Here is a 25,397-nt window from a genome sequence, read left to right on the forward strand (position 1 = left end):
CGAAGACCAAATGCAGTTGGGGTGCAGAAGGAAACAAAAGGCTTCTGTAAAAAGCAGCATTTCCTTCTCTTTTGCCTACCCAGTGGCACATTTATTTCTTTTAAGGACGAGTGACCTCCACAGCACATCTGCCTACACTGACAAAGGTCCACTTGGGCAGTTTTGACAGTCCAAGTTCATAGCATCACTACAAAAGCACAGTAAATATGTCGACAGAAAGTGACACAGGCCCCGAGGCCGCTCATATTTGGCCAGTAAGTGGGCATAGCATGATGCAATATGACTGCTGATACTTGGAACAAGGTCACCAATGGTGATTCACGCACGCTGCATTCATCAACAAGCTTTTCTGGATCAGGCTAACCTTCCTCAACAAAAGTTGGAAAGGGGCACATAACTCAAATTGAAGAAGTAACAAAAAGTTGACACAGGTTGCAAAAAATTTGGTTGATGCATCTGGATAATGGTTACCCTGTGAGCACCGGCTGGAACAACTGTCCCTGTTTAAAATGATGACCCTCTCAGGACTAAACTCAGGTCCCCTCAGAGCAGGGGACATGAGCAACTTGTGTGCTTTCCAACCCCTTCAAACTCATGAAGTCATCCAGCCTCTCCAGGTTGCAAGGAACTAAATTATGAGGCCATCATGGGGCACTCTGTACACTGCTTCTTCACACACTACATTCCCCCACCCCCTGATATATTCCTGAGATTTTTAAAACTGTGCATCCTTAAAAATGTGAATGTATACATATCTCTCACACATCTACAGGGCCTTTCCCATGAAATGTGCATCCTGTAACTCTTAACACAACACTGAAACTTCAAAAAACTTCTTTATACACATTAATTTTGCTAACTAAGGGTGGGGTCAATCTTTTGAACCTTGTCAGCAAAAGCACATCCACTTGCACAATGGGGCTTTCTCCCCCCCCCCCCAGCACCCCTCCCCAAAATTGAGAAATTTCTAAGGCAGAACAATGTCTTTGAGTAACTTTAGAAAGTAATCAGCAGCCACAGTGAATTTTGCAAATTCTACATTTTTTCTGAAAGCTATTTAAATATGAGTCAACAGCAAAGGCCATATGGTATAAATATATTTGGCAAGTCAAAATTGATCTTATGGCTAATGGAGATGGATTGTTTTAATAGTTGTTCTTAACAAGTATGTGGTGCTGTGAAATATCTAAAGATATTACATTTGAAATTGCTTTTATTTCCTTTTTTCCTTTGCATTTTGGTTTCTCACTTTTGTATGCAAGAAGACCTCTACATTGTTCTTAACGTTAGAGGAGCAGAGGTGTGCAACTGATTTTCAACCATGTAAACTTTATAAACTACTGTCCCTTCACACTGAAAGCAAATAAAAATGGAAGCTGGCCTCATAAAATGGTTTTAACACTTGCTAATGAGAACAATGAAAACCAAAGGTGAACTTACTTCCCGAAACCCAAAGTGACATAAACAATATAGATCTGGTGGGACTGGACTTCAGACATAGAATTAAAGAACAGAAATGATCCAATTAAAAAGCACTCCATGCACATGGCCTACCACTATGGGTTACACATTCCCTCAATGTTCGTCTTCTTACACCCAACCAGGCTGTATACTGCCCAAATGTGTTGAAAGGAGTTAGACAAACATCCACCTACTAGTGTCGTACTGCAGAATGAGAGAAGACCATTGCTATTTAAAAGTCCACAAACACATCACAATAGGAGCTCATGCTCTGTCTTCTGAGGGAGCAGACAGGCTTGCTGCCAGAGGAAGGAGAGAAAAGGAGTTTCCCAACCATCAGCACAGACTGCCAAGAATGAGCCCGATGGTCAGAACCATGTACTCTTACCATCAGAGGGGTCTGCCACTGCATCAGCATTTGCCCTACTAAGGTCAAGTTCACAAACCAAACAGCATTTTCCCTCCACATCTCTATGCAGGGAAAGTATACTGCTGCAGCAGGAATAGGTCAGACACATCCTTAAATGCCCTGGCCCCAGGGCAGTATGGCAAATTATTTTCACAACCTTCTCAGGGGCAAAAGGTTGGTCATATCTGGAAGCCTTCCAGAAAGGTTTGCTGGGTACCAAAGAGTTACTACACTGACCAGGCTGAAATACCACTAAGTACCATTTTGACTGGAGCAAACTGAGCAGTGCTAACAAGCTGCCTGGATTTCAGCTCAGCAAGGTGATAAGACCCCTTTGGGTCTGTCACGTTTTATTAGTCATTTTTATTAGGCACCAATAATAATTTTATGGTTTTAAGTACAGTAGCAGAAAGCCAGACAGACAATGTGCTCACTGACTATCAAAGACCTAGAGGCATTACACAGGGTGCTGGTTCACAGATGATCTAAAACTCAAACCCTGCCAAGTCTTGAGGTCATTAGCCACAAGGGCCAAAAACCCAAACCCCTTGTTAAAAAATTCAAGGAGGGTGTTAGTTCACCCTGCTCAAGTTTAAACTTATCGAGTTTGAAACATTAACATATCAAATTCAGCTTTCACTGGTGAAACAAAAAACCCTTAGCGTAAACTTGACACAACTGAGCTTTGATTCCAAGAGCAATTACTCTGCTTCTATTTGATGCAGTGATTCCTGCCCTAGAGATCTCTCTCTTGGCTCACAAACCTTGTCTCTTGCTGGAAACTCCTTCCAGTAGGATCAGAATTCCTCGCTGGGACATAATCCTTTCATATAGGAATTCCCACTTTTATATCCTTTATCCAACCCTGCCCCTTCTAAACACGTAGCCTACTCACATAATGCTAATAGGGTCCCAGGAGATTCCTATAGGTCAGATACCCACATGACCTCACTACAGATATTTTTCCTTAACCATTCATAGGTGAGTCAAGGATGAGTGAGGCATTACTGAGTACCTTGACTGTCACCCTCTGTTTGAGCATACAAGGATTAAACATATCTGGCCCTCCCTCCTGTTGACTGATTATCTTGGAGGCCAATGAAATATTGCCCCATTTGTCGTGAGATTTTTGCTCTGTTAGGTGCTGATCTTTCATATTTTTAAAGCTTTTTTATCTAGCCGTGTTATCAAGGTTTTTTGTGGGCCCAAACTAGTAAGATATCAATTACTAAAACATATGCATACACAAAATATTCTGATTGTTTAAAGTTCTAAATAACTTTTCTCAAAACTGTTTTCTCACATGGGTCCCTATCTTGCATAGAAAACATTAACATAAGGGCAACACACTTGTCACAGCTGCCTCTTCTAGCCCAAGCAGCTGTCCGCTCCCCCCACCCCCACCCCCGTGTTAGAACCATGAGACAATATTCTGCTCCAGGAAAGAGCAACACTGCAGCAGTCAGAAGGGTAGAAAAATGGCGGGGGGGGGGGATGTTTAAAAATCAGAATGCATTTGCAAAGCTCTTGGTTAACTTTAAACAGGTAAAAAATCTGAGCCTTTTAAAGGAAGAAACAAGCATTCAGAGTCGAATTCCTCCTCTTCAAAATTCAAAGTTGTCAAAAATGTGAGATGGGGAAACAAGGCAGTTGCTAAGAACAGTAAAGAGACTCTCCTTGGCATGTTATGATATCTTAGCCAATTCGCACTTCTCTACCAGGTGGGGGAGAGGGGAATAACTTCCCCACCTGTGGAGCTTTTGGCTTATTTCAATCCCAGTATTAATTCCAGCAGTCCTGTTCATCTGAACACCCACAAGTTAAATGTAAAGGGTATGAAATGATCAACAGGTGGAAGCACTTTCCCTGTGAGGAAATGCTAAAACAATTGGAGATTTATAAAGGTAAATAGGAGAGCACATAAAAAAATGTTTTAAGAATTCTGCATGGAATGGAAAAAGTGGTTACAGAATGTTTTCTTCCACTCATATAATAGATAGATAGATAGATAGATAGATAGATAGATAGATAGATGATAGATAGATAGATGCTTTATTGTCATTGTACATAGTACAACAAAACTGAATGCCATCCCACATTTACAGCCACATACATGCATTTATACATTTACAACCACACATACACATACATACATACATACATACAATCAAGAATCATTCTTTATGCAGGACACCATGAAATAATCAGCATAACCATCAATATTAAAATGAGTGGATGTGCAAAACTGGTGTGAATTAACACCAGGAATGCTCTTTATTTTGAGGCCTTCTTTAATGCAATGCTCTTACCTCGGCTGGTTTTCCTGGACTATGTTCTCTCCCCTCTGGTAGCCACTATCTGCCACCTGAGTGGTAGATCTCTTGACGATTTGCTTCAGCTCCTGCTCCAGGCGATCCTGGATGGCCTTCACAGTCTCTGGAATCTTCCTCAGTTTGGCCAGGCCTTTGATGAGGATGCCCATAAAGATAGAGCTGTTCTCCTCAGGATCCATCTCTAAATCTTCCTTGATCTCCGTCAAGCTAATATCCCTCCCTGGAAAATATAGAGGTGGGGGAATTACTAAAGAGGTGGTTATTATAATTAATATAGTAATAATTTATTATTTGTACCCCGCCCATCTGGCTGAGCTTCCCCAGCCACTCTGGGCTGCTCCCAAACGAATGTTAAAACAATACAGCATTAGATATTAAAAACATCCCTAAACAGGGCTGCCTTCAGATGTCTCTTAAAAATAGGATAGCTGCTTATTTCCTTGACATCTGATGGAAGGGTGTTCCACAGGGTGGGCGCCACTACCAAAAAGGCCCTCTGTCTGGTTCCTTGTAACCTCACCTCTCGTAATGAGGGAACCGCCAGAAGGCCCTCGGTGCTGGATCTCAGTGGTTATTATGTGCCCGGGGCAGTCTAGACCTCAGGACCAATGTCCAGGGCCCTGCAGACCAGGCCAGCCCCTCGCCACATGACTACCCAGAGAGTAGAAACAGCAAAGTGGCCTGAGCCCAACATCTTTTCCTTTTTCTCCTATAACATTATTTTATGTTTGGGGGGTATGTGCTCATTTTATTTTATTTAAAATACATATTATCCTTTTCTGATAAATGGAGGGTGGTGACACAACTATTTCCTGGAAGGACTCCTATATCTTTTAATAGATGCACAACAGCCAGAAATAAAACTGCCAAACTTTGTTGCCACTGCTGCATTTCCATGTTAGGAAAAGGGGCACCTATTCAAAACTTTTCTGCCACCTGATATTCCCTTGCCTCTTTTCTCATCCCACCTGCCAAAATTTACCAACCTAGACAGATATGTAGGGCGCACCAGGGGTTTAATGGCACTCCAGAATTTAGAAAAATCCTCTGGGCCGTGCATGCATATTCCTGCTTCAATACAAGTTGTTTCAGGGAAAAAAAATAACAGTTTTCACCACTTCAAAGCATAAACAAAACAAACCTGAACCAAGAGGTGTTTACAAAGAATTTTAACACCCTAGGAATTGAAAGCATTGACCTCTGCAGATTAATCACCCTCTAACTAATGATTTCTCTAAGTCCTTTCCCAAGTCAATGATTCATCCCATAAAAACGAACTTTCTAATTCGATGTCAGACTAATCTGTATGATGCACCATTTGGGCAAGGCAGCATTAAACCACTCGAGTCCCATCCCACTGCCCAAATCATAGAATATATCAGATAAGGAACACCCTCTTGGGTTTTGTTTTTTTATGGTCATGTGAGTGATCAAATTTTGCTACTATTTATCAGAGTGTATTTCACTAGCTGCCTGCTTTTTACGAGCAGGTAGTAAAATTTTATGCCACACTCTGCATAATGTATGCTTCTCTGTATTATGCCCTGCTTCTACTGCATCTTTTTATCTCAAAGGACAGAGTTTCATGGGGCCCCACTAGGCTACTTTGAGAGTTCATGAAACTCCACCTCCAGCAGAATTCCCATTGCTGAACTTTCCCTTGCACCAATTTGCATCGCTAATAAGCAACTAGGTAGGAGAAGGAGCACTGTAAAGACTCTCAATAATTTCTTGTCTTTTCACACTTCTAAACAGTACTCTGCCCAATCATATGCAAGGACAATCTCTCAAAAAATTTGAATCATGGAATCAGCTCCATAATATTTACCTTAGGCAAAATAGCAAAATGGAGAAGGAAATTCAATGGGGCAAAAACCCTAAATTTCACACACAGAGATTGATGGGGTCAGAAGTGGTAGTGATTAATCAAGAAAGATATCTTAGGGCTGTGATTACTGTTGTTGATATTAATTAAATTTGTATACCACCCTTCATCTGAAGATCACAGGGTGGTCCACAACATATACAAACTGAGAAGACAAAAGGCATAATAAAACAAAAACAAACAAATATAAAGGGTTGTAGAATAATAATCACCCCAAGGCCTAGGTCAGGCATAGGGAACCTTCGGCTCTCCAGATGTTTTGGCCTACAACTCCCATGATCCCTAGCTAACAGGACCAGTGGTCAGGGATGATGGGAATTGTAGTCCAAAACATCTGGAGAGCCGAAGGTTCCCTATGCCTGGCCTAGGTAAAGCTAAAGGTAAAGGGACCCCTGACCATCAGGTCCAGTCGTGTCCGTCTCTGGGGTTGCGGCACTCATCTCGCTCTATAGGCCGAGGGAGCTGGCGTTTGTCCGCAGACAGCTTCCGGGTCATGTGGCCAGCATGACAAAGCCGCTTCTGGCGAACCAGAGCAGCGCAGAGAAATGCCGTTTACCTTCCCACTGGAGCGGTCCCTATTTATCTACTTGCACTTTGACATGCTTTCGAACTGGGTAGGTGGGTAGGAGCTGGGACCGAGCAATGGGAGCTCACCCCGTGGCAGGGATTCGAACCGCCGACCTTCTGATCAGCAAGCCCTAGACTCTGTGGTTTAACCCACAGCGCCACCTGGGTCCTGGTTACAGAGAAACAATTTTGCCTGGCACCTAAAGATACATAATGAAGGCACCAGGTGAACCTCCTTGGGGAGAGCATTCCACAAATGAGGAGCCACCAAAGAAAAGGCCCATTCTCGTGTTGTCACCCTCCAAACCTCTTGTGGAGGAGGCACACAAAGAAGGGCCTCAGATGATGATTGAAGGGTCCAGGTCAGTTCATATGGGGAGAGGTGGTCCTTGAGGTATTGGGGTCCTGAGCTGTTTAAGGCCTTATAGCTCAAAACCAGCACTTTGAACTGGAACCAGAAACTAATTGACAGCCAGCGCAGTAGGGCCAAGATCAGTGTAATATGCTCAAACCATCTTGCCCTGGTTAGCCATCTGCCTGACAAATTCTGCACCTGCTGAAGTTTCTGAACCGTCTTCAAAGGCAGCCCTACGTATAACACATTGCAGTAATCTATATAGAGAGATTATATATAGCTCACTGAACACATCAAATCAATGTGAAGTGGCGAAGAAAAAAAGGCAAAATCCATGTAAGGGATTATTAGGAAATTGATTGAAAATGAGCCAGCCAGTATTATCATGACTTAAGTAAAACTACAATGCTATGCTATACAATGCTGAATCCACATCTGCTATACTGCATACAGTGTTGCTCATCCCACTGGGCGGGGGGAAGTGTACTGTGGGACTGGAAAAGGTGTAGAAAGGGACCAACAAAATAATTAGGATGTGGCAGTGTGCTCCACTGTTATTTAGTTATTTGTTTATTACATTTATATCACACCCTTCCTCCCAAAGGAGTCCAGTGTGGCAAAAAAAGAAATGATAAAACAATAGCATCTTTAAAACATCTCCAAAACAGATGCAAACTGGGAACACACACACATGTTCTACTCAGAAATTATGAATTCCACAATTTAAACTAAGGTTCTGTTCATTTCCCCCTCTCCACTACTCGTTCTCCATCTCACACACCCCTTCCAGAGTGGTGTAGTGGTTAGGAGCGGCAGACTCATAATCTGGGGAACCGGGTTCGCGTCTCCACTCCTCCACATGCAGCTGCTGGGTGACCTTGGGCTAGTCACACTTCTCTGAAGTCTCTCAGCCCCACTCACCTCACAGAGTGTTTGTTGTGGGGGAGGAAGGGAAAGGAGAATGTTAGCCGCTTTGAGGCTCCTTAGGGTAGTGATAAAGCGGGATATCAAATCCAAACTCTTCTTGTTCCAAAAAAAGGGTTTTTTACAAACAACAATGGGTTAGGGTTGTAGCATTTGCACCTAATATGTAGCTGCTCCTGTTATATGCCTGCACTGGGGACAGCCTTGGAAGCACAACTGAAAGTGACTGTAAGCAAACACATGAGATTAGAAAACTGTTATCACAACCCCCTTACTACAGCTTGGGTCATCTCCGGGCCTGATATTCACAATTACCTCAACCATCTCCAAAATTTATCAATGTGGTTGGATAAAACCACACACATACTTAACGGAAAAGGCATATGGAAACGTCTTTTATTATTTTGCCACTCACCACTGGAGCTTCCAGAAGTGCTGAACTGGGAGGAGTCAAGATACTTGCGAGGAGTAGACAGGCTAGTCACATCAAGCAGAGGGGAGGCATCCTTCACAAGCAAACTGTAGGCAGAGAAAAATGAAACTTGAAATAACTCCTGAAGCAGACATAGTCAACAAGTGGAGGTGCAAATGGAAAGACAACTGCTCTTCACAAACCAGATCCTTCCCCCATGGACGCTCCCCACTCATGGTGGAATCAAAAGTAAAAGTGCCCAATTCAGGTACAAAGCTCTATGACCAGAACTGGTCTTACCATCAGGTGACATGAAGCAGATACTGTATTTCAGACACCAGAATCTACAGAGTGCCATTTTTCTGTCTCCCCTCTCAATCCCATGACCAGGAAAATATGAAGGAGGGCTCTCACTTTGAAGCTTTATTTCAGGGAAAATTGTCAAATTCTGCATTGTCTTTATTAACAAGGCTATCAACAGCTACTAGTCACAGTGGCTATTGTTCTACCACCATGGCCAGAGGCATTATGAATTTGAATACCAGTTGCTGAGAATTCCAGATTGGCAGAAAGCTACTTTGCAGGCTTCCCACAGGCATCTGGCTGATCACTGTGAGAACAAGATGCTGGACTAGATAGCTGATCCAGCAGGCTCTTCTTATGTTCTTACAATCATAGGATAGATACTCAAACAGTAAAGAGAAAAGGCTCAGTGGCAAAGCAGCTGGAGGAGGAGGAGGAGAGGACAGAGGGTGAAGAAAGAACTGTGAGTGGAGAGGGCCCCTCTTCCCATCCTTTGGATCCCCTGGGAAACTCATCAAACCTGCTGTACCTGGAACTGGGTGTGGAGAGTGCAGCTGAATGGAACACAGCTGTGGGGAACCTGAGGCAGTACCACCCACCTTGAGCCAGCCCATAAAAAGCAAGTCTAGAGTGAGAGACTAGGGTGATGTATACTGTTTCCATGATCTCTTCTCATTGTGAGACTTTTGTGGGTGAGCTGAGAGTTTGATGGACCCTGGGTGAGAACCCAGAGGCTGAGAGGGAGAGTGTGTCAGGAGGAAAATGAATTGATGTTGATTTATACATATATTAGTAACTTTGTATTAATGTGTATTTTTATATGCAACTGTATTTTTGTAATATTTTGTTTAAGCTGTCTGTTGTTTCTTCAGTTTTCTGTCACCTCTTATATTCTTAATATATTAAGAGGTGTAGAAATTAAATAACCAGTCAATCATAAGGTCCCAGCTTCATTCCCTGACATCTCAAATAGAAGGATGAGAAAATAAGTTTGCCCCAGACCCTGGAAGTCCTCTGCTGGTTTTCATAGAGAGGACTAGGCAAGATGGACCAGTGTGCCAGTTTGGTATTAAATTACCTTCAAATATCTTAAAATTGTCCTAGAGCACTTGGCTAGCCATAAAAATGCTTTTCTACATTGCCTCTTGAAAGCTGCAGCAAGCTCATGTTTCTCTCTGAGCAACTGAATATTTATTCATGTTTGACTTAGTCTAGACAGCTCTTTCCCAAACAACCTCCTGCTCATCACAAGAACAAAGCCTTCTCTACTGCATCAGAACGGACTAACCTTTTTTGCCATTTTTCTTTGTTCCGTTGTCCAACCCTATTGGTGGATTTAATGTAAAGATGGCGGTGCAGTTCGTCTATTAGCACCAAGTGCATATTCATCTTCTTACTGTGAAGCTCCAGTCTCAGATCGCTAAGTCCCTCCACCTGAAGGAGGGGTCCCTCCAGGGAATCCACTGCTGAAACCTGTGAAGAGAATCCATGATATATTTTAACCACTACTCTGAATTCTCAGTACCCAGTGTTCCAAGTTTCTCCTTTGGTCAAATTATTATGCCAACATCAATTATTATATTTTAAAGAGAAACAAGCAAAAATGAAGGACTCTGTCCCAAGGAGCAAGAAATGGATGTTCAAGTACAGATACTAAGCCTTAATTTCAGTAAGCAGCAAGGAGTTAAGTCAAGTTTTGATGGGAAAGTGCATTTTGACAATATATTTATTTGCTTGTCATGGTAAAACAGGGTTGGGGAACCACCAGCCTGCAATATAATCTTGGACCCCCATGGGGGTCCAAGATGGCCCATAAGGCCATTTTCCCACCTGCCAATCAACTGTCATCACTGGGTGACACCAACTGATGAATGCAATTCTACAATGGTTAAGCCTGCCCCACCAAGAAATGGCACACAGCCAAAGCAACAGGACTTAAACCTGGATCTCCTCCTCTAACTCGAAACTATACTCAGATGATTGATAGATGGTTGGTCCTGTGTTGGGGAGGTAGAGATCAAGGCTGCCAGAACAAAAGGTTCTTCCCACACTGTAGGCTTGCTCTTAACATCTACACAAAGAGCAGCTCCATGTGGCCTGCCAGATGTTAATGAATCACAACTCTTATCATCCTGATCACTGGCTGTGATGGCTGCAGCTGATGGGAACGGCAGTCCAAGAACACCTGTAGAGTCACAGGTTAGCCACTCCTGCCCTAAATCTATTTTTGCCATTGCTGCATGGCAATCAAAGACATCAAGATGCAAAAGAGATTTGCTCACCAACTACAATCTATAGGAATTTCTACACCTTGTAGAAGTAGAAATCTATAGGAATTTCTATAGCCTTGGAAGTAAACAGAAATCTCAAGCGCAGAAAAGGGCCAAACCAGTGGCTACAATTACACTACAAATGTACATTTGACACAATGTTTAAGGTGCCCTTCTATGAGACATGGTTTAATAAAACCAATGGCTGACAAATGCTCCAGCAATTCTGTTTAATTTTATCAGTTCATGATTCCCCTGCAGCACTGGAAATACTTCATCACGAAGCAATTAAAACAAAGGTGACCGGCAACAAAAAAGAAAATCTCGTTTTGCAGGAATTCAGCGCTCACATCTTAAGAACCGCAAGAGGTAAGCAGAGAGCATAAATAGCTTGAAGCAAGTTAAACAATATTTCATTTAAAAATCCAAGGCATCGTTAGTGTGAGAAATGAGCTTTGTTTTGACACACAGGTTTTAAGTTCACTGAGCATCAATGGTAAGACAATAATGGAGACAGATACCAAAAACTGGATTTGGGAGCATTTACCAAAACGTAGACTCTTGTCTAGAGACTCATTTCTTCTTTTTTTAAAGAACTGTCAAGTCTACCTCTAAGCTGTGACCTTCTTGACAAAAATTCTTGCTCACTAATTTCAGAGGTGTTGGGGCTGGCTGTGATTTACTCATTTGGAAGGGAAATATGAGCATCCTCAGATGCAACGTCACATGCTCAGAGATAATTCATTACTGTAACACAGATTCTGATTCAAGCCCTATTCAAACTAATTAATTGTAGCATCATCAAGGAGTTCAAGGATGCCAGAGGCTCTTTCATCCTATGAAGTCTGATCTACAAGGGCTTACTAAGGGTTCCAACGACATTAAGTCCAGCATTCTGTTTGGCCACAGATACCAATGCAAAGCTTCCCCACTCAGGATGGCCTTCTTGGACATTCTGGCTGGGAATGGGTTACTACAGTGCCTGAACTCGTTCTTAGTGGCCCTGATTTGGAGGATCAAAAAGGATATGGAAAATCAGAGTTTAAAAGGCAGGTGAGGCTCTTGTGGTCTCCATCAAAAGCGCTATTAAATGCCAACGCCCCATTTTTCACTTGCTTTAGAATGACGATACACAAAAACTAAACTATTATATCAACATAAAGCTCTCAGGCAAGCCTTGATAAAAACAACAACAACAACAGAAGTGTCAATCATTTACTGTAGTATTAAAATATGGCGGGGGAGACGCCAATGGAGCTTTAATTTTCTCCCTTTGGTGAAAAACGCAGCCATCTTTTTTCTAAAAAATTGCCTATGTGACACTTCATATTTGTTGAGACACATGCTGGGGAGTTATGGCCTTGGAAATGCCGCTTTTAAAGTGATTGAATTCTCGAGGTAAACAGTCAAGGTGCAATGTTACACAGGCTTAGAAGGCTTCTTAAGAATCAAAGCTACACTTCAGCAAACCCCATTTAAACATTCTTTATTCCCCGAGCCACATATTTCATTCTTCATTACTGCCCATTACCAAGACACTTATGTTTAAAGCAAAACAATTCTCTTGAGAAAACATGGATAGCCAGAAAAGGAAGCCAAGCCTACTTCGGGAACTCAGATCATCACACTGAAGTGGAATAATTTAGATCCACTTTTAAATATAGCTGTTTTGGAGCTGCTGAAATACATCCACTCAACATTTCCACAAATGTCTTAAGGTATAAAATGGCCTTGTAACCCTGTTATTCCCAATTATCACATGATGAAGGCATGGGTGTTTATTTATGGGTTTATCAAAATTAAAAAATCAGCTCAACATGCCACTTCAGTTACTGATTCCCTCAGTGTCCAGTGCAACATATCCAACTGGTCTGCAGCCATGTGAAGTTGGTCCTAAATATCTTGAAAGATTTTATCTGGATATTTATCCTATCCTGAGAACTTAGACAAAGGATTCACATGCTCAACTCGTTTACCCTTCTCAGCAGGTGTCCATATTAGAATAGTATTTCAAAGTTCACAGATGGACACCAGGATTTAACATTATAGGAGCTTCTATCAGAACTGACCTTTGGGCAATCAAGAGTAGCTCTGATGGCAGAATGGAGCATAATCTTCCATTACTGTCAGTGCATACATTTAATTGCCTCTCCCCAGTGCAAAATCATTTGGCATATGTATTCAGTTACATGCCCACTTGTAATGGTGTAGGGATAACAAATGCAGCAGATTCTTGACCAAAGAATAATGTCCTGGACACAAGTATTTTCCCCTTCGCACAGAATGGCAAGTGTTAAGAGCCAGTTGGCTGAGAGTAATCTGCTGTGCAAACATGGAGACACATTGACCAAATTCCATCAAGATTGCTCTCAGGGTACCCTATTCTTGTACCCAGAGTACCAAATAGAATGTGCATTGTTCTATTAATCCTGTGAATTAGTTGAGACACAGGCTGTTCCGGAGCAGTGAAGCCATGCATCAGCTGTCAAGGGAATGCTTCTGTTTGGCAGTAGTCCAGCTGTTTCACTGAATGTCTGGACATTTTGCTTAACTAGTCACTGAGTTAGAAGTCTACAGAATGCTGAGTTTCCATTTCTTGAACTTCGCCTTCCCAATCTCAAGATAAGACACTTTCAGCCCTGGAAGGAAGTACAAGGATTAGCAGCAAGAGCATGTGTCGTCAGGAAGTGTTCCCTCCTCCTCCTGCTGCTGCTGCTGCATATACCCAGAACCAAGGGCACAATGTCAACAGGAAAGATTGACATTAGCCTTCCCCAGCCTGGTGCCCTTCAGTTGTTTGAGACTACAACTACTGCTGGGCTTTTGGGGATTGTAGCCCAAAACATTTGGAGGGCGCCGGGGGTTGGGGAAGGTTATCTTATGCCATGAAGGCAAGGTGCAGAGAATCCAAGAAAAAAGACATGAACAGTATTCAGAGTGCATCAAGAGATCAGTTTGATATGAGAGATAAGCAAATGGAATGGTGCAAAGACTAGGATGGATAGAAGGGAGCAGGAGCAGGTGGGTAGGCAGGAAAGGTCCAGTAAAGAAAAATAACCCTTAAGTGCAGTATAACCTGTTGCTTAGGCAACAGATAAACAAACACAATCCAATTATTTTGAAAGGTACTAGCCACCACATTGCTACAGTTGGTCAACAAGAAATCACTTTTACTTTGAAGATCCAATGAATAAGGGTGGAAAAGATTCCATACTAGGTAGAAAATAGAGGGTGGGTTTTTCTGTGAAGTGAAAAGGTAGTGCAATTAAGACAGAAGACTGCTAAGATTTCCGGTTCCCAACTGGCAGGTACTAACAATCTTACAGACCACATTCAGATTACTGTTTCTGCTGAACCGCTTTAGAGATGTCATATATCCCCGCTCCAGAAGAAAGAGGAGAGGAAGAATATTTCCCACAGCTCGAAATCTAGGGGAAGACAGTCTTCCTAACAATCCTCCTCTCCTGAAAATCCAGAACCATTGCAAGTCAATGTTAAAAGGACGTTACAGATATGCAGAACTTAGCAAAAACTACCTTCCACAATTCAACAAAGGAGTCTTTGTTTTAGGTGCAATATAGTAATATTAAATGGAGTCAATGTCATTATTTTTTCCAGTGTTTTCGAAATGAATAATCCTAATGCCACAAGTGCATCCCACAGGTCAAGTATTTTTACTGAGAGATATCAAAGTAACACACGCTACTGAACAAGTAGTACTACTTTGCTCCAGAACACATGGCAGTTGAAACATTCATGAAGGTTAGGAAGAACAGACAAGATCCTCATAACTTTTGGCAGCAGGCCAGACCTAAAACTGCGATTTGACTGAGCCAATGCGGCTCTAGCAAAAATATTACTTTATCGTTATGTTTGCTTGCATGGGCATAATACATTATGAATCAGCCATTGGAGGTCTTAGGATCAAATACAGCTATCTTCCCCAAGTTGCCAACATAGAAGCAGGAGGAGTAGAATAAATTGTGCAGAATAAATTGTGGATGAAAAAATTGTGGCTGTGCTCACAGCTTCCTTCCACACCCTCTTTGAAGTAGTTCTCCTGCAAAACTAGTTACTGCTCAGGAGACTGTCAGCCTCCTGAGAAGTGGCAACAGGGTATATGCTCTTAGTACATTCAGCAACCCCTGAAGATAATGTGTGATGCCCCATCAGCCAGCCTGGTCTTCTAATATTCCTCTGAGAGTTCAAATAAAATACAACAGAAAAACTGATATTCTATTCTGAATAACTGTATTTGTGGGGAGAGAAACAGCTCAGCTCCATCGTCCGCAGCCAGCCAGCGAGGCACACTTTTCGGGGGGGGAGGCTCAGATGCAGAGGCAGAGTCTCCATGCATCCGAGTCTAAGCCCCTCCCCATGGAAAAGGATGCCTCACTAGCTGCAGAGAGGAAGAGGAGTGGCCGCCGTGGCAACCAAGATGTGCGCCATCACACACACACGCCTGCACATAGTGAGTGTGACATCACAAGGTCAATTAAAAAGCTGGCATGCGACGACAGCGCTGCCTCCAAGACAGCAGTTCAGCTCTGTCCTCCGCAGCCAGCAAGCAAGGCACTCTTTTATAGGGGGTGGGGCTCAGATGCGGAGGCAGAGTCTCTCTGCCTCTGAGGCCGAGCCCCTCCCCATGGAATAGGGTGCCTTGCTGGTTGTGGAAAGTAGGAGGAAGAGGAGTTGCTGTCCCTGCTCGCAGCAATGTGGGCGTGCACTGTCACACACACACACACACACACCCCTGCACGTGGTGTGTGTGACATTGAATGTCCGTGTTGCAGCGACGGGTCCCCATAATCCTGAAGACAAGATGGCGCCCCGTCAGGGGATATGGGATAAATAAACAAAATTGTAAATTGTATGTATTAAAATTTTGAAAAGCATAAATAAAATAAACTATATTTCCCAGAAGAGAGGCACCATCATTGTTACTATGAATCTCCATGTCGGAAAGTCCCATAGAGAAACAAGTGGAAAGCTGTATTTTTGCATTAGATAAAGACTTCAAAAAAAAATATTTGAGTTTGGCCACCATAAACTGACATGCATCCGGAAATCCAAAGATGGAACAATCAGTATTGCCACTACAAATCTGGAACTTGAGAAAGAAGGAAAAATTGTCTGTTTTAATATATTTTAAGGGATGATAAGAAAAACACAGGAAGGACACATGTCACAATCACCTTGTTGTAACTAAGCAGGTCTGGGTCTCCTCAGCGCTTTGTTGGGAGCCCACCTTGAGTTCCAAGATGTAAGAAAGATGGAGTATAAATGTAGAATAAAAACAAACAAACAATAGCTTTAAAGTTAAAAAAGCTGGTTTTGCAACTTGGGAGATTAGACAGATAGATAGGTAGACAGATAGAGGGTTACCACAGCTACTGATAAATGATATACAGTGGTACCTCGGGTTACGGACCTGATCCATTCTGGGATGCTGTTCGCACCCCAAAAAGTCCGTAACCTGAGAGGCGATATCACGCATGCGCAAAAGCACGATATTGCGCTTCTGTGCATGTGCAAACTGCACAGAGCGCTTCCGTGCACGCACAAACTGCACAGAATGCTTCTGCACATGTGCAAACTGCACAGAACGCTTCTGCGCATGCTCGCTGGGTGAAACACGGAAGTAAACACTTCCGGGTTTGCCGCGTTCGGAACCCGAAAAAATGCAACCCGAAGCACATGTAACCCGAGGTATGACTGTATCAAAGTTAGGCGCACAAATGAAAAGACAGCCAGCTGGCCAATCCCTTGCCCCTTACAGAGAAACACATAACTATCAGATAAATCAGTACATATAAAACATTCATAAATAATAAATTCATCACAAGAGGTTGTCGAAATGAAGTAAACACAGACTTCAGCAGTTGACTATAAGAGCTCTGGCTTTACCAGATTGAAGTAAGATTATCCTAACCATTGGCTTAATTGCTCATGTGTCATACCATTTTCGTGAACTGTGCAGAAGCTTAACAAGTGAGCATGAAAGGCAATGGGACAGGAATGCAGTGGGAATGCACCAACAGCGAGAATGGTTTACGTAGAGAAGAGCAGGCATAAGGGAATTTTGTAACTATAGCATGAAGTTGAGAGGGGGAAAGCGGGAAGGAAGAATAGCCGAAAAGACACTGCACACAAAAATACACATCTGGAAATGTGCTAAACTTTAGGAATTTCTTCATTGGCATAAGAGTAGATCAGCACTGGAAGAAAACATAATGCCCCATTAGGGTGATGAGGTAATGGAATATTTGCTCATCTAATGATAAATTATTCCTTTCTGTAAGAAGAGATTAAAACCAGGCGTTTGCACAAGAAACTACCGTTATCTGCAGTACATTGGGGTGGGGTGACCCTGTTTTATGGAAGGGGGCTGGAATAGATGACCCACAGAATCCTCCTTCCAACTGCGATTCTATACATGTTTTTAATCCAACTCTTACTATTTCTCCTGGTCCCTCTGGGGGTTATAAAAACTGTGCAACTTTACATTTAGAAATGCAATCTAGTTTCTCTGACAGAATTTTGTTCTTTGTTGCTCCATTATCCCCAAGATCATGAGCATTTCCTGTCCCTTTGTAAGAGTTTCATTAGTTTACAAGGGACTAAATTATAAGCCCGTAAATCAGAGCTTGAGAAACAATCAAAATAATATCAGAGTTCTAGAAAATGTTCTTTTTCGGCTGCAGTCTAGGAGAAATTGAAGTAGTTACAAATGTGAAGATGTCTCATAACAGAAGCCTTAACAAATTAACTTCATAATAAAATCTCTCAGAAGTCCCTGTGGCAGAAGGTGGCTTTTCATTAAAAAAAAATTCTTATGGATGATGCTGGCTAGCAATCTGACATCTTCCAGCTCAACTAAAATGCAAGTAATCAGCAGTGATGAACCATCCAGTCTGTTAGGAAAGCTTCAGTGCTATGATAGCCAATCCTCTCCAGCATCTGGAATACAAAAACAGCCAGAGGAAGCTAGCTTCTGAATGATCCACATTTAGAAAACATCGCACAACGTTTTTTCATATTGGTCTGAAGAATAGCTGTGGCACAATCCTAAGGTAAGATCCCCTGAGATGAGGTTTAGGATCCAGCGGATCTCCACGTGAGTCAGGAGTACCCCAGCCGCACTATGCCAGAGCAAGCCTCCCCCCCCCCCGCACGATTCTAGGTCTGTGGCAGGGGGTGACAAGAGAGGGGCTTTTGCTATATCCAAAGTTCTGCCTTTGGTATGACCAGCCTCTTCATTTAAAGGGGTCGAGGCCACTTCAGCAGTTGTCAGCTGACAGAGCAAGGGAGATCATGATTCCATTAGAACTTCTGAGGTGGAGTCCTCTGAGTCAGAGGAAAGTAATGCAAAGTCCTCAAGCTGGAGAGATACTAACACCATGGACTCCTCTTCTGGTTGGTTTTGTATTCCTGTGGCTGCCCCGGAAAAAAATCCCTTCTCCCACTTCATATGTCTAGCTTCAACCCTTGAAGAAAGGAAGCCTGGCCCCAGGGTTGTAACAGCACAACTTTTTTCTGCCCCTCTCTCCATGGTGGCTTCTAACACATTTTCCTTATAAAACCTCACAGGAAGAACTAGATGCAAGATTGCTGCTGGGGGGAGTAGCCCTGTGACAAGTTAATAAATCTTGATCTTGTCCCAGACGCCAATAACACCTGCCTTTGAATGCCAAGACACCTCCACCAAACCTAGAACACTTTATGGAGAGACTGAAAGCCCTCACCATAAAAAATGAGGATGCTAGCTATTGCTCCTCCACCACCTTCATTACGGCCCATTTTTATTTAATAAACCTCCATCAGCTTAAATGAATGGTTGTTATTAGTTGAGCTAACAGCCAAATGATAATGCTCCAGAGAGATATCAGTGCTTGTTGATGCATTAACGAAAAGAGGAGAGGGGCCGAGGTCAAGCACGTGTCAATGCAAATGAGGCAATGGGAGGCACTAATGGTTTAATGCAACAAAATGCCTCAGATAATGGAATTTACAAGATTAAAAGGAAAGAGATGAAGTTATTGATAAGTATATTAAAGGAAGAAAAGGCGATAAGATGTTACAAAGGGAAAGAAATCCTCTCTCTGCTTGTGCGCTCCTGCTTTCAAAATATCTTTACATCTCGGTGATGAAATTAACAAAACAAAACTTGAACAGGATCAGAAAATGGGATTAGAAGCAATAATGAAAAATCTGGCTGAGTATAATGCTGAGCACTTTAAAGATATACATGCCCATAAAGTGTTGCTGGCTGTTCGTTATTTGAACATTTAGAGTGTCTCATTAAGAACTATCCCCATTCAGCATATGGGGGAAACTGAGGAAACCTATGTAAAGAGGCGATTGCATTAAAACAGCAGCAGAGGCAGAGGAGTTGAAGGTCCACTCCCAGGTTATTATTTCAACTACATTTATCTCTCACACTGTGCTTGTTAAGATCCGTTACAATCTCTTTTCAAATAGCTAAAAGAAATGCCACTCATTATTTTCATTGCAGGAAGGTGGGAGGTGGCAGTGGCTATGTCCTATGTCTTTAAGCACACAACAGCACACAAAAAGGAACCGTGCTGATTGCTCAGTTAAACAGGGTTCATCTCATGTTGCACCTCGTCATTGGGAAGTTTGGAATGTGAGGAGAGGAGTATGGTTGGAAGTTGGTGGGAGTAGGAGATGCTGGAGAAAATCAGCAGTCAGAAAACAGGAGGAGAGCACAGATCAGATGAGGGTCTCTATGCACCTATACACCTTGTCTGCCCACATGTGTGCGCCCATGGGGGACAATAAGGGACCTTGAGGATAACAAGGTTGTTGTTGTTTGTTGTTCAGTCGTTCAGTCGTGTCCGACTCTTCGTGACCCCATGGACCAGAGTACGCCAGGCACGCCTATCCTTCACTGCCTCTCGCAGTTTGGCCAAACTCATGTTAGTAGCTTCAAGAACACTGTCCAACCATCTCATCCTCTGTCGTCCCCTTCTCCTTGTGCCCTCCATCTTTCCCAACATCAGGGTCTTTTCTAGGGATTCTTCTCTTCTCATGAGGTGGCCAAAGTACTGGAGCCTCAACTTCAGGATCTGTCCTTCTAGTGAGTACTCAGGGCTGATTTCTTTGAGAATGGATAGGTTTGATCTTCTTGCAGTCCACGGGACTCTCAAGAGTCTCCTCCAGCACCATAATTCAAAAGCATCAATTCTACGGCGATCAGCCTTCTTTATGGTCCAGCTCTCACTTCCGTACATTACTACTGGGAAAACCATAGCTTTAACTATACGGACTTTTGTCGGCAAGGTGATGTCTTTGCTTTTTAAGATGCTGTCTAGGGTTGTCATTGCTTTTCTCCCAAGAAGCAGGCGTCTTCTGATTTCGTGACTGCTGTCACCATCTGCAGTGATCATGGAACCCAAGAAAGTGAAATCTCTCACTGCCTCCATTTCTTCCCCTTCTATTTGCCAGGAGGTGATGGGACCAGTGGCCATGATCTTAGTTTTTTTGATGTTGAGCTTCAGACCATATTTTGCGCTCTCTTCTTTCACCCTCATTAAAAGGTTCTTCAATTCTTCCTCACTTTCTGCCATCAAGGTAGTATCATCAGCATATCTGAGGTTGTTGATATTTTTTCCGGCAATCTTAATTCCAGTTGGGGATTCATCCAGTCCAGCCTTTCGCATGATGTATTCTGCATATAAGTTAAATAAGCAGGGAGACAATATACAGCCTTGTCGTACTCCTTTCCCAATTTTGAACCAATCAGTTGTTCCATATCCAGTTCTAACTGTAGCTTCTTGTCCCACATAGAGATTTCTCAGGAGGCAAATGAGGTGATCCGGCACTCCCATTTCTTTAAGAACTTGCCATAGTTTGCTGTGGTCGACACAGTCAAATGCTTTTGCATAATCAATGAAGCAGAAGTAGATGTTTTTCTGGAACTCTCTGGCTTTCTCCATAATCCAGCGCATGTTTGCAATTTGGTCTCTGGTTCCTCTGCCCCTTCGAAATCCAGCTTGCACTTCTGGGAGTTCTCGGTCCACATACTGCTTAAGCCTGCCTTGTAGAATTTTAAGCATAACCTTGCTAGCGTGTGAAATGAGTGCAATTGTGCGGTAGTTGGAGCATTCTTTGGCACTGCCCTTCTTTGGGATTGGGATGTAGACTGATCTTCTCCAATCCTCTGGCCACTGCTGAGTTTTCCAGACTTGCTGGCATATTGAGTGCAGCACCTTAACAGCATCCTCTTTTAAAATTTTAAATAGTTCAGCTGGAATATCATCACTTCCACTGGCCTTGTTGTTGGCAAGGCTTTCTAAGGCCCATTTGACTTCACTCTCCAGGATGTCTGGCTCAAGGTCAGCAACCACATTTCCTGGGGTGTATGAGACCTCCATATCTTTCTGGTATAATTCCTCTGTGTATTCTTGCCACCTCTTCTTGATGTCTTCTGCTTCTGTTAGGTCCTTTCCACTTTTGTCCTTAATTGTGGTAATCTTTGTACGAAATGTTCCTTTCATATCTCCAATTTTCTTGAATAAATCTCTGGTTTTTCCCATTCTGTTATTTTCCTCTATTTCTTTGCATTGCTCGTTTAGAAAGGCCCTCTTGTCTCTCCTTGCTATTCTTTGGAAATCTGCATTCAATTTCCTGTATCTTTCACGATCTCCTTCGCATTTTGCTTGTCTTCTCTCCCCCGCTATTTGTAAGGCCTCATTGGTCAGCCACTTTGCTTTCTTGCATTTCTTTTTCATTGGGATGGTTTTCGTTGCTGTCTCCTGTATAATGTTACGAGCCTCCATCCACAGTTCTTCAGGTACTCTATCCACCAAATCTAAATCCTTGAACCTGTTCTTCACTTCAACTGTGTATTCATAAGGAATTTGATTTAGATTGAATCTTACTGGCCCAGTGGTTTTTCCTACTTTCTTCAGTTTAAGCTGGAATTTTGCTATAAGAAGCTGATGATCTGAGCCACAGTCAGCTCCAGGTCTTGTTTTTGCTGAGTGTATAGAGCTTCTCCATCTTTGGCTGCAGAGAATATAATCAATCTGATTTCGATGTTGCCCATCTGGTGATGTCCATGTGTAGAGTCGTCTCTTGTGTTGTTGGAAAAGAGTGTTTGTGATGACCAGCTTGTTCTCTTGACAGAACTCTATTAGCCTTTGCCCTGCTTCATTTTGATCTCCAAGGCCAAACTTGCCAGTTGTTCCTTTTATCTCTTGACTTCCTACTTTAGCATTCCAATCCCCTATAATGAGAAGAACATCCTTCTTTGGTGTCATTTGTATAAGGTGTTGTAAGTCTTCATAGAATTGATCAATTTCGGTTTCTTCAGCACTGGTAGTTGGTGCATAAACTTGGATTACTGTGATGTTAAAAGGACTGCCTTGGATTCGTATCGAGATCATTCTATCATTTTTGAAGTTGCATCCCAGTACAGCTTTCGCCACTCTTTTGTTGACTATGAGGGCCACTCCATTTCTTTTACGGGATTCCTGCCCACAGTAGTAGATATGATAGTCATCCGAACTGAATTCGCCCATTCCTGTCCATTTTAGTTCACTGATGCCTAGGATGTCAATGTTTATTCTTGCCATCTCATTTTTTACCACATCCAGCTTACCAAGGTTCATGGTTCTTACATTCCAGGTTCCTATGCAATACTTTTCTTTACAGCATTGGACTTTCCTTTCGCTTCCAGGCATATCCGCAACTGAGCGTCCTTTCGGCTTTGGCCCAGCCGCTTCATCAGCTCTGGATCTACTTGTACTTGTCCTCCGCTCTTCCCCAGTAGCAAGTTGGACGCCTTCCGACCTGAGGGGCTCATCTTCCAGCGTCATATCTTTTATATGCCTGTTGTCTTTGTCCATGGAGTTTTCTTGGCAGGGATACTGGAGCGGCTTGCCAGTTCCTTCTCCAGGTGGATCACGTTTGGTCCAAACTCTCCGCTATGACCTGTCCATCTTGACCTGTCCATAGCTTGCCTGAGTAATTCAAGCCCCTTCGCCACGACAAGGCAGTGATCCATGAAGGGGGATAACAAGGTACTATCATCCTACTCCAATCACTCTGGCCAGAACAACCAACACATTCAACAAGGGAGGGGTCAAATTGGGGCCTAGCACCCATTCCCCAGTTCAGTGTCAAGAGACACAATTCACAGCTCATGGAGGGAAGGAATGGCTGGCCTGAGCCTTACTGCTCCACAGCATCTTTCTAACAGTGGCAGCAAGGGAGGCTTCCCTCCCAGCAGATTCAGGTGACTTGAGGAGCCAATAGGGGACCCACTAATCTTATCTAAAGAAAGTATTAGGCTTGGCTCCACAGTCAGAGCAGCTCTTCTGTGTTGACTTGCCCTCTTGTCTGACTGCTCTAGAACCTGACCACCAGGCCATCTTAGATCATGTCAATTTCTTCTGGACTGATTATCCTCTGACTGCTCCTGAACCTGAACTGCCTGAACACATTTGTCTCTGACCCCACCAGGCCCAAACAAACAATCCTTTGCCATTAAGAATGGATGAAAGCTTCTGGACAATCCAGCCGCTTTCCAATTTCTTTTTCACAGCACCAAGCAAATAGACTCTGCTTGACCCAAACTGGTAGAAATATCTTGCAGCTTAATAAAGTAGGCTCTGAAGCCAAGGTTCAGATATAGCAACAAAAAGGTGCAGTGGGGAAATCTGCCATGCTTCAGGGGCTGCCGTGTCAGCACAACAATAGGAAATGAGCTAATTTGACTGCAAACAAGGCTCCCGTTCTGAACAAATTATCTTTGGCTGAACACATTCCAATCGAAAGCAATAGAAAACTGATGGCTGCACCTGTTCAGTTCTGAGAATGAAACAGAAGGTGGCAGCAATGCAGGCTTTGGTCCAAGAAGCAAACATCTAACTCAGGGGGGAACTCTGAATGCTATTATTCACCTTCAGATGCAGAAATAAAGAGCTATGTGCTATTTGTACAGATGCAAAAAAAGCCACAACAATGACAGTCAACACAGGAAGGCTGAAGAACCAGCCAGAATCATTCAGAAACCAAACGCAGCAGTGATTATTTGCCCCTCTTCAACCAAAGCAGCAGAATTATGCAAAATATGTGATGGCTTGCTTAGTTTTTAACAGTTCATCAAACCTAGCTTCTCTTGGGTAAATGTAGCACCAAATCTTTTATTTTTATATATAGCCCTGATTACATTAGCAACTCCACACAAGATTCAGACCCCTTAATCACCTTGGCTGCTCTTGGAATCCTTTCAGATCAGTAATTATCATTCTCCAACTATGCTGCACAAAACAGGATTTCAAAGAAAATATCATCCGGGTTAAAGGGAGTAGTATGAAAGCTTCCTAAGTTCTGGAGCCAGCTCACCTAGATGTCCCTACTCCTATCCACCCAGTTATCGAGACTTTATATACACGGCGGTATATCATACAACCATGCTATCCATTCCCCTCCCCAATTTTGCAAAATATAGATTATGCACATTGGTTATATGCATACAGAGATATACATGTTGCTATGCACACAGTGGGTAGGGCATATGCATGAGCATGACACATTTCCCTGTATCTCTGGGGTAGCAAACATGGTGCTCTCTGGATATTGTTGGGACTACAAATCCTTACCATTGGTCATGCTGCTGGGGCTGCTGGGAACTGGAGTCCAACAACATCTGGAGGGCACTACGTTTACTACCCTTGCTGTACTTCATTGTGTATACTGACTATGGAGTGAAGATGTTGGGTGAGAAACTGGCTTGGAAACAAAATCACTTCTATTGATGCAACTGGAAAAAAAGATTGAGTTTTCATCCAAAGCATCACACTGTTGATTCATATTCCATCTGTTATTCCCCTAGAGTTCCCAAACCCATTTCAGAAGCACTACTTCCTACTCAGTAATCCCTCTCCCCCCCCCACCCCCAGCTGCCTTTATATTTTCTTCTCTTCCAAGTCTGCTGAGAGTCATGCCCTGAGCAAGCATTCTTTTTTGTTCTTGCTTCCCTGCGGCAAAATACAGCACAAAAAGTCCAACACAACGCCTTGAATGAGACAGGCCCCTGTCAATGCATCCCAGGCCACAGGGTGTTACAGGAAGGAAATGCACTATGGATAAATCGTTATAGATACAACAGCCCAAGATGATTCATGCAAGCAATATGCAGAAGAATGCACACTCACACATGAACATTGGGTGCAAACAGAGAGTAGGGCACACAAAATAAGTAAGGAGGTGGGAATAGGATGGTCTAGCTAATTCCAGCCTCCCCATTCACATCCAACTCACCAGGAACCTAACATTAATTTCTGCTCCTCCTTGAGGTACCAGTAATAAAAGATGGAGTCCCTGTCCCCGCACGCCAGCATAACATGACGTTTCATAGTTAGCAAGTTTGTCCTTCAGGATTTATTTTCCAGCCTAACTGCAGGACATTCAAAATTCCAAAATTATTTTTGCTGGGTCCATTCATTT

At 42.9% G+C, this 25,397-nt stretch overlaps 1 protein-coding gene across 1 annotated transcript in view; it reads right to left on the reverse strand.

Annotated features, from left to right (window-relative positions):
* The window catches only part of EXOC4 (exocyst complex component 4), a 360,306-nt gene that overhangs the window by 302,574 nt on the left and 32,335 nt on the right, over window positions 1-25,397 (reverse strand). Inside the window, 3 exon segments of the mRNA XM_033162287.1 lie at window positions 4,180-4,423; window positions 8,350-8,453; window positions 9,938-10,122. Of these exon segments, the coding sequence (XP_033018178.1) occupies window positions 4,180-4,423; window positions 8,350-8,453; window positions 9,938-10,122 (533 nt within the window).

This window comes from Lacerta agilis, chromosome 10, assembly GCF_009819535.1.
Source record: "Lacerta agilis isolate rLacAgi1 chromosome 10, rLacAgi1.pri, whole genome shotgun sequence".
NCBI classification, from domain to species: Eukaryota; Metazoa; Chordata; class Lepidosauria; order Squamata; family Lacertidae; genus Lacerta; species Lacerta agilis.